Source organism: Equus quagga, chromosome 18, assembly GCF_021613505.1.
Source record: "Equus quagga isolate Etosha38 chromosome 18, UCLA_HA_Equagga_1.0, whole genome shotgun sequence".
NCBI lineage: Eukaryota > Metazoa > Chordata > Mammalia > Perissodactyla > Equidae > Equus > Equus quagga.
Window position 1 is genome coordinate 8,422,745 of NC_060284.1, and position 9,246 is coordinate 8,431,990.

Below are 9,246 nucleotides of genomic sequence, written 5' to 3' on the forward strand. Positions count from 1 at the left end.
CACTCTCTATCCTCCTTACCTTGCTCTGTTTACTCTATATTTATCATTATCAGTCATACCATATATTTATTAGTTTGTTTATTATTTACCTTCCCCCATTGGAATGTAAGCTCCATGGGGCAGGAAACTCTGTCCATTTTGCTCACTGCTGTACTCCCAGCACCTAAAACTATCTACGACGTTAGGTGCTCTGTTAAATGAAGGAGTGAATGAACAAAAAAAAAGGGATAAAAAACCATTAGAATAGTGTGAAAGTCTGTTTTTATTCTCCAAAAAGGCATTTTACTCCAGGACAATGCAGGTCTCCACATGATTCTCTATGAAAGCCAACCAAAGGATTTTTTGCACAAGAGGATATGCAACACAGCACAGGTGGTTTTACAGAATTCAGTACAGTGCTGAGTAAGAGAGAGCGTGCATTAACATGTCTGATACATACTTACAGTCAAGAATCCAACGCACTAAACCACTTTACACCAGCAGTAGACTAAAGATGATTTCTGGGAGAGTCAAATAAACCTAATCCTTTAGCAGACTGACAGGCAGCATAAATTCGAGTATCAGATAAAATCTCAATTAAGTCCTATCTAAACCTCAAAAACAAGAACGTCTTCTGCTGAAAGGTACTTACCACCAAAAGTGACAGCAAGATACTGATATTAATGGGTATTACTTTCAAATGAGCCTTCAGAGTTAAAATATTTTCAAGTGCAGTCTCCCATTTGAGAATATAAAGCCTAAAGAGGTAGATATTATTATATCTACTTATTTCAGCAGTTAAGTAAGTAGCATAATTTCATAAAAACCAGTCTGTAGAGAAGCATGGTCTCAAACTCAGATCTAATTCCAAATATGGAGATGGCCTTCTAGTTTTGCAGATAATGTTTGGGATTTCAACAAGAGTAACAGCTCAAGAACAGATGAAATTCAAACTAAATCACACAGTTAAACTTCACATATCCTGATAACTGACATCATTCATAATCTTCAAAGAGTTCGAAAAAAGGACCTTTTCCCTTTTTCCTACCCCCATTTTACACACTTCAGTCTTGTTCTGAAAGTGATCTTCCATCTCTCCCCCAATGAAATAAATGGTATATGAACTGGCATATATAGTTTGTTTGCCCAGCCCCCAAGCGATTTTTGAGGAAGTACACTCATTTTCTAAAACTTAAAGCATCCTGACAATTAGCTTGGACTCTGCATTAGATTTCTATGACTTAAGAATGGCATTAACCTTGGGGAAGCCTAGAACTCAGTTCTCCAATGAGTCCTCCAGAATTTTTCTGCCTCACTTAGGAAGCCCAGGACACAACATCATCAGTAACTCCTCATTTCCGCTTCCTTTTTTGCCACAGTTGGAAGATCAAAATTCCTACTCCTACTATAGCTCAGTGCAGGAAATGGGAGACGAGGATTCCCCCCTCCCTCTTATGAAGTAGCTCTGCAGATGAGTTCGTATACAATTGTAAGTGGTACGTCACATTCTATAGTGCTAATGATGATGCCATCAGGAAACACAGCCACTTAACCCAAGGACAGTCCTACTGTGTTGGAGGTGCACACAGGGTAAGAGGTGAAAGGATGAAGGTCATATGCATATAGTCATGAAAATCAACTGAACCAACCCAATAAATCAGTGGAGTGACAGATTTTACCACCAAATCACCCTCACACCTGGGGAAGGTGCCTAACACTTTAATGGATTACCTTGGGTTTCCAGAAACCACTTTTTTCCTAAGGAAAAATGAGGCCTGCCCTTCAAAAATAAAGTCCAGAAAAGACTACAAAACATGAGGATAACAGATACAAAACTACTAACGTTCTTTTAAAGGCGTGCCATCATTTTAACACTCCAGGCTAAAACTATCCACCTGAGGCTTAGTTCAAGATACTCTTTGCCATGCAAAGTTTAGCTTTATAGTTGCCTTTTCTCAGAGACATATTATGCATTATTCTCTTACATCACTGATTATGAAGATTTTAGTGACAGAAACAAAGCAGAGAAAATAACATCAAAAGGAAGTTCAAAGATTTATATAGAATAAGCCAAAATAAACATACAGAATGGGCACAAAAAGATTACGCTATTGCCTCAATTCTCAAACATACATTTTTAATCTTTCTGAAATTAAGATGTTTTAAAATCCCTGTCTAAAGAAATCTGCCAGCCACCAGGCAGAGATGTTACACATGTTAACCATTTCATTATCACTTCGCTGAGTTACCTGCATTGGCAGGAATACTCTCAATTGAATTTTAACTTAAATTTGAAATCTCTAATCACCGTATGAAAAGGCTTCAAGATTACACTACAACTCAGTAAAAATGAAAATTGTCTATAGACAAGATGGCTTGTCACATGCCAGGCAAAATAATTAAAGGCAGAAGAAACTGCCAAAACTCTCAGAATAGATCAGAAATTTTTCACATCTAGGAAAGGCTGGTTTGAGCAATTCATATATCAAGGACTTTCATCATTCTGCCACCTAAAAGCTTCTGACTAACATCCGAGAGAAGGTACTTAACTTCTAAGGATATTTAACTCAATTATAAGTTTAACAAATAGGAAGTGAAGTCAAAAATCAAGAAAGTCTTCACTATGCTTCATAAGTACTCTCAATTCTAAAGGTGAAGAAGTAAAAATCAATAGCATCAATTATAAAAAACAGTATGTCACCATGATACTTTAACTACCAATGGCAAAAAGTAATTCAAAAAAATCCTTTACTTTAAACGTAAAACAAAGGCTTAGACTGAAACTTTAATTCTATACTAAAGAAAACAGTGGTACTATATAACCAGAGATACACTAAAGATAGAAAGTTTGATTAGGGTTAGGGTTAGGGTTGGGGTATCTTTTTCCTCACCCAAAATATCCAAAGAGCCACAGTCATTGGGCATATTTGAAAACAGTATATATATGATGTTATGGCTGTTACTGTATTTAACGTATATTTCAAGAGATATGTTTGGATCCAAATACAATATTCCTTAAAATAATTGATGGCAAGAAAAAGCAATTCACACTCAACCATCATTTTACCACAAAACAAAAAGCTCTATCCTTGCTCCTACTCAATTTGACAATACTCAATTTGACAATAATTTGTAAATACATACATATATATATATATATATATATATATATACACACACACACAACACCAAAAAAAGCTTATCAAATCAAAGACCACTGAAAACTGAAAGAGCTAATGAATAGTGAGCTAAACAGTGACCAAATCAGGATTCAATACTTTCCAGATGGGTAGAATAAAGGATCAAATCTAACACGATAAAATTCAATAAATGTAAAGTCCCATTTTGAGGTTAAGAAAATAAACCGAAGAAGGGACAGAACAGAAAGCCAGCCAATCACTTGAGAAAAACAGTATTGAAAAATTAACATACTTTTGCAGTGCATTACTTAACGTGCGTTTTTTAGTAAGACACATTACTAAATGTGTATTGCTTAGAGCAATAGTCTCCTTTTTCTCTTTGCTTATGAGGCTACTACAGCTCCAGCACTGTTTCTGGGCACCATCCTCAGAGGGAAGAATTAACAAACCAGAGTTTCACTAAAAGATGAAGATTTTCATTTACTCATTTAATACACTTACATAGTATTTACTATGTTTCAGGGACCATTCTAAGCACTTCATAAACCATGTCATCTGAAGCATAGATACAGAAGTTAGGAAGGTTTAACCTGAAGGCAAGGAGAACATGGCAGCTCTTGTCAAGTATCTAAAGGGCTATCACGTGAATGAGGCAGCCCATTTATCTGTGTCATTACATAAAAAGGGAACAGCACAAACGAGTCAGAGATTTGGGGTCTACAGGAAAACTCTGAGACCTGTCCAATGGCAGAATGTCTCCACAGGGGTATTGGAAGGACCAAATAAAAAAATATATTCTAAAGAACTTTGCTGTAAACTGCCACATACGCATTATTAGAATTGACTTCTTTGCCTATAGTGGGTCCTGATCAATAGAAATATTTACAAAGAGGCTAATCACGAGCTTTGGAATCCGAGCTATTAGCTAAATTCCCAGCTTTGTAACTTATACTAAGTATGCAACTTTAGAAAAGTTTCCTTATGTCTCTAGGCTTCATTTTTCTCATCTTTAAAATAAGGATAAACTAACTGCTTTGCAGGATTATTGTGAGAATTAAATGTGATTATGTCAACACGTAACATATTACTGACACCCTCAATAAACTGTATCTATGATGATCATCATCATAATCATACAGGTGTGGAAGGAATCCCCACAGTGAATATAAAACTAGCCATGGGACATGATGTTATATGACTGTATGGCTCTGCTATGCATCTGTATGAGTATACAATTCTGCTATGCACTTATCATGTCATAACAATCCAAACGTAATAGCCTGTTTTAGTTTGGGTGACTTAAAAAGCACTTATTTTTTCTAACTTGAAAGGAAAAATATTCTTAAAATGTAAACAAAGTATCCAGGTTAGTAAAATATCAAGAGTAAAAGTAATGTAATATAACAGGGAAATTATACAACTACACGGGGGGGGGGGGGGGGGGGATTAAAGAAGTAACACATTAAACAGACACTACTCTTCCCAGGAGATGTCCCTGCAGGAGATGAGAATGTAAATTTCAGGGGAAAAAGCAACTACATTTTCCACAGGTATGGGAACCACCGGTTACATTCATCAGAAATATCAACAATAAAAGGGCAGCTAAGCACATGAAAACATTTGCTATATCAAGGCAATTTAAAAAGTGAATTTCAGTGGGCTAAAGAGTTTAATGGTATTCAGGATTCTAATTACTTTGAACAGAATTTGTACTTAACAAACCAACTCCTAAATGTTGGATTACAGAACACAGAAGCCCAATAATCCTACAGTTCAGTACCGTCTGTGATCAACCAAGAAAATTAGTTCTAACAGACTATACTGTGGCACTTTGTCAGTCATACTCATCTCTCTCTTCTTTCAAAGGGGATTAATCATCAAAAGGAATCTTTTATCTCTTTTCAGGGATATTTCAAGGTAATGTAACTATATTTTTAAAGGTAATGGCCATTAGTGAAACATATATATTGCTACTATGAATGCCAAATCTGAAAAACTCCTAATAATTGATTAACAACCCAAAGCTACAACACATCTCCCACTAAAAACTATTTCCCAAAGGGTTAGAATATAATTACTATCAATATATAATATTATGCTTGTTGCAACAACAGTAAAATGATTAAATAAATTAGATGTAGAAATAAAAACTGGTTGCAGCTTTCAGGTACTTTTTTGGGGATTTATGATAAAAGACATGTAGCGTTATTGTTAGAATATTGTAAATTCAGAATACAAGTGCAGTCGTTGGATAATTACACAATCAGTAGAAATCTTACTCTTTTTTTATATCAATTTTTGCCCCAATTTTAGATAAGAAGCCTAGAGTCCAATGGAAGTCAAGGGTGCTTATTCCACAGGTATTTCATTAATGCATCGTATTATTTTGAGCACAGAGTTGAGTGTGTCCTAACTGAAGCTATACGATAGTCACTTTCGGTTAAAAGCAGAGCTATCAACAGCATGTGCCAACTATTCAGTTTAAAGTGTCCAATCTATTAAATGTTGAAAATGTCAATGTTTACATTAGTTTTCATTAATAAATTTACTGTTGCTTAAAAGTCAACTCAATCACATTACGTTTGAGAACTAAAGACAGAAAAAAATTCAGCTGGTGAGTTGATAACGCAAAAGGTAGAAATACAGTACTTGAACAATAAATATTTTGTTATAAGGCTATAATGAAGTTTGAAAAAATCATAGTACTATTTTTAGTAACAGTCATCAAGATGAAACATTACCATTAGCAATTATCCATGTAAAACAAGCGAAAAACTCAAAACTCTAACAAAATTTTAGCTACTCAGAAGTCACTTTACTCGCTCTAGGTACCAAATGCCAACAAATTCGTACTGCGTGGCTTTCAGAAATCAAAGCTTTCCACATTCTATTTTAAACGCAAAGTGTAGACACTTTGTATCAAACTAAGTTTCCTCAAAGCAGAAAAAAAGAAACAGACAACCCGCTCGCGGGGATAAATCACAACGAGTTGCAGTCAAGTTGGGATCGATACCTGGGTAATTAATGAAGGGAGATGGGCAGTTTATACGTTCAAAATTCAAGATCCTAAGGTGAGAGAGGGGGAGAGAAACAAAACAAATATAGTTCCATAAACAAAGACAGAAGCCCAGATTGGATGAGAGGCAACCTAAAATTTCCTATAGTCGAGAATCAACACATGGAAGGCCTGTCTCAAAGATAAACAAAACAGCTCCTCAAGGAAACTTTGAAGTGGGCAAGGAAGAAACATTCCTTTGCACCCACAAGCACCAATCCCCTGACCACTGGCATGCTATTACTGAGCTGGTCATGATTTACGGGCACTTGGCCCGGATGATGGGCAAAGGAGGGGAAAGAAGGGTCTGCTGGAAAGGAGGTTGGATTCCCGAGGCCCCGGGAGGCACACCCTGGGCTCGGGGAAGGCGAGGCGGAGAGGGGCGAGCACTCCTCACCGTGATTATCTTTCTGCCCGATATTGTGCGTACGGATGAGAGAGGACAGTCTCCTCACATCCCCCTTGAAGACGCACTCGTGCACCGGGTAGTGAGCGGGGCAAGTGCCTCCATCTGCGACGACAGCGAGGGGGCCGGTGCCCGCTAGGAGGGCCGGGGACGGGGAGGCGGCAGTCAGGGCGGAATTGTGCAGCGGCAGGGCCGGGGCGCCGGGGGCAGGGGAGGCGGCCGGAGCTGTCTTCAGCTGCAGCCGGTGGTGATGGTTACTGAAGATCTTATGACAGGCTCTGCCGCCCTTGCCGCCGCCGCCGGTGCCGATCCTGCCTCCGGTAAAGGTGCCGCCGAGGGTGGCCGCCGCTTCCTCATCCCCCGGCTCCAGCAGGTCCCCTTCTTCTTTGCTGGGCTTGTGGTCCCTCCGCAGGGAGCGGATCTTCTCCCCGGTCATCGCCGCCAGGGGCAGAGACGGGGTCCGGGAGGCTCACCGCCGGCGACGGAGCGGGCGCTGCGGCGGCACAAGGCGATTAGAGCGGCGGCCGGGAGCCTCCGGCGCAGCATGAACTCCCAGAGCGCCCCCGAGCCCGGGACAAACGCATCTCCCGGAGGAAGAGGAGCCGGCTCTCGCCTAGGCACGAAGGGACGCGCGCTCGCTTGGGGGAGCTAGAGCTCAGGCGCCCACGACACCAGGATGCCTGGCCCGCCGCCGCAGCCCCCACTGCCTCACACCGAAAAACAGGGCACGGCCATCTTCCCCTGGCTTCTCTCGCGAGAGCTGCCCCGGGAGGGAGGAGGAAGGAAACACCGCGATAAGTGAGCTGCCCGCTCCCTCCCTCGCACCTTCTGTTCCGGAGAGAAGCCGAGGGCCGGCGCCTCCCAGGCAGGCTGTGTGTGTCCGCCCCAAGCGGCGGCCCCTGAGCTGGGAGACCGAGATCCGGCCTGCCAGTGACCGCTCGTCTTGTGGGCGTTCTGAAACCTTAGCCTGCGTTTGAGATATTCGATGCACGGTATAAACAATGACTTAAACACTCCGACCTCTGGGCCCCCCGCGGAGGAGTGCAGACCAGCGCCGCCGCGCGCAGGATGTGATGTCACTGAGATGCACGGGACGCTTGTGCAATAAACATTTACTAAGCATCTACTTCGTGCCGTACGCCGAGCTGGTAGGTTTATGAAACGCCACTCTTGGCTCCAAGGAGCTCAGTAGAGGAGGAAAGAGAGTCAAACAATTGGGTACAATATTTAACTGCGACAATGAAGTGGATGCGGAGAGCTGGTGGCACAAAAAAGAAGCAAATTTTAGTGTTGGAGCGTCGGAAAAGTCACCATAGAAAAGTTTAGGGGCTGACCTTGGAAAACAAGCTCTTCAGTAGACTGGGAGAGCACAGGTCCGTCAAATATTTGATGGATGAATTAATTTCGGGCAGGCGTCAAAGTGTGGCAATGGACGCGGAAGGATGGCAAATAATTATCTAACTGGACTAGTTCATGGCCAACCTCGACCCAGCGTCAAATTCTAAAGAAATGTACATCTGACATCCATAAAGCCTTGACAAAATAACTAAACCTATGGGGAGCTAAAGGGGAGGGGAGATGGCAAAACGTCCTAAAGATCTTAATCCGTTTATCTCTCCAATTACTCTGACAGCTGCTTCTCTCAAATCTCTTCTTTCTCAAACAAACTTTATTACCACCTCCATCCCCCCACAAAAAAATAGCCGTGGGAACTGGCCTCTCTCTACCCTCCCCTGCCACTCAGGTTTTCACCTCCCATCTTCTTTCAAATCTATTCAAATCAATCCCTTTCTTCCCTTCTTCCTTTTCTTTCTGTTTTTGTGGGAGTGGGGGTGGTTCCAGCTATGTTCAAGCATTACCCAATTAGCACCTCCAAGGATCCTACTCAGAAAGCAAGAGAGACTGAACACGTGTATACAAAAACATTTTGTTCTTTCACAATAGCCAATATTTATTGTTAACTCTAAACCAGGCTGTATGCTTGGCACTTTATATGCTATTATCTACTTGTGATAAGAATTATTTTTAATCATCATTTGACAGTTGAAAAAAACATTGGGTTTTTGCCCAATGCCTCAAAGCTGGAATGTAGCACAGTCAGGTCTGACTCCAGAGCTAAAGAAATAGGAAGAGACCAGATTGTGAAGGCCTTTGTATGTCCTGCTCCACGTCTTGACTTTATCCTACAAGAAATGGGTAGCCTTTTAGGGATGTTGAACAGGGGAATAGTGTGATGAGATCTGCCTTTTAGAAAAGTCCCTCACTCACTCATACTTTAGGAAAGTGTGTATCAAGAATAGATTACAGGGGCTGGCCAAGTGGCATAGTGGTTAGGTTCATACTCTCTGCTTTGGCAGCCCCAAGTTCAGCCCAGGTTGACAGGTTTGGATCCCAGGTGCAGACCTAGCACCACTCAGCAAGCCATGCTGTGGCAGCATCCCACATAAAATGGAGGAAGACTGGCACAGATGTTAGCTCAGGGACAGTTTTTCTGAAGGAAAAAAGAGGAAGATTGGCAACAGATGTTAGCTCAGGGCCAATCTTCCTCACAAAAACAAACAAACAAACAAAAAGATTATAAGGGGGCAACTCCAGACATAAGAAAACTGAGAAACAACTGCATAAATCAAATAATAGCATGTTAATACATGCATGTGCAATTCTGG

General features: G+C 41.1%; 1 protein-coding gene across 1 annotated transcript in view; it reads right to left on the bottom strand.

Annotated features, from left to right (window-relative positions):
- Window positions 1-7,303, bottom strand: part of ANKRD13C (ankyrin repeat domain 13C) — an 88,175-nt gene extending 80,872 nt beyond the window's left edge. Inside the window, exon 1 of the mRNA XM_046645275.1 lies at window positions 6,572-7,303. Within this exon, the coding sequence (XP_046501231.1) occupies window positions 6,572-7,016 (445 nt within the window). The 5' untranslated portion in view covers window positions 7,017-7,303. The remainder of the gene's footprint in view (window positions 1-6,571) is intronic.
- Window positions 7,304-9,246: the final 1,943 nt, after the last annotated feature.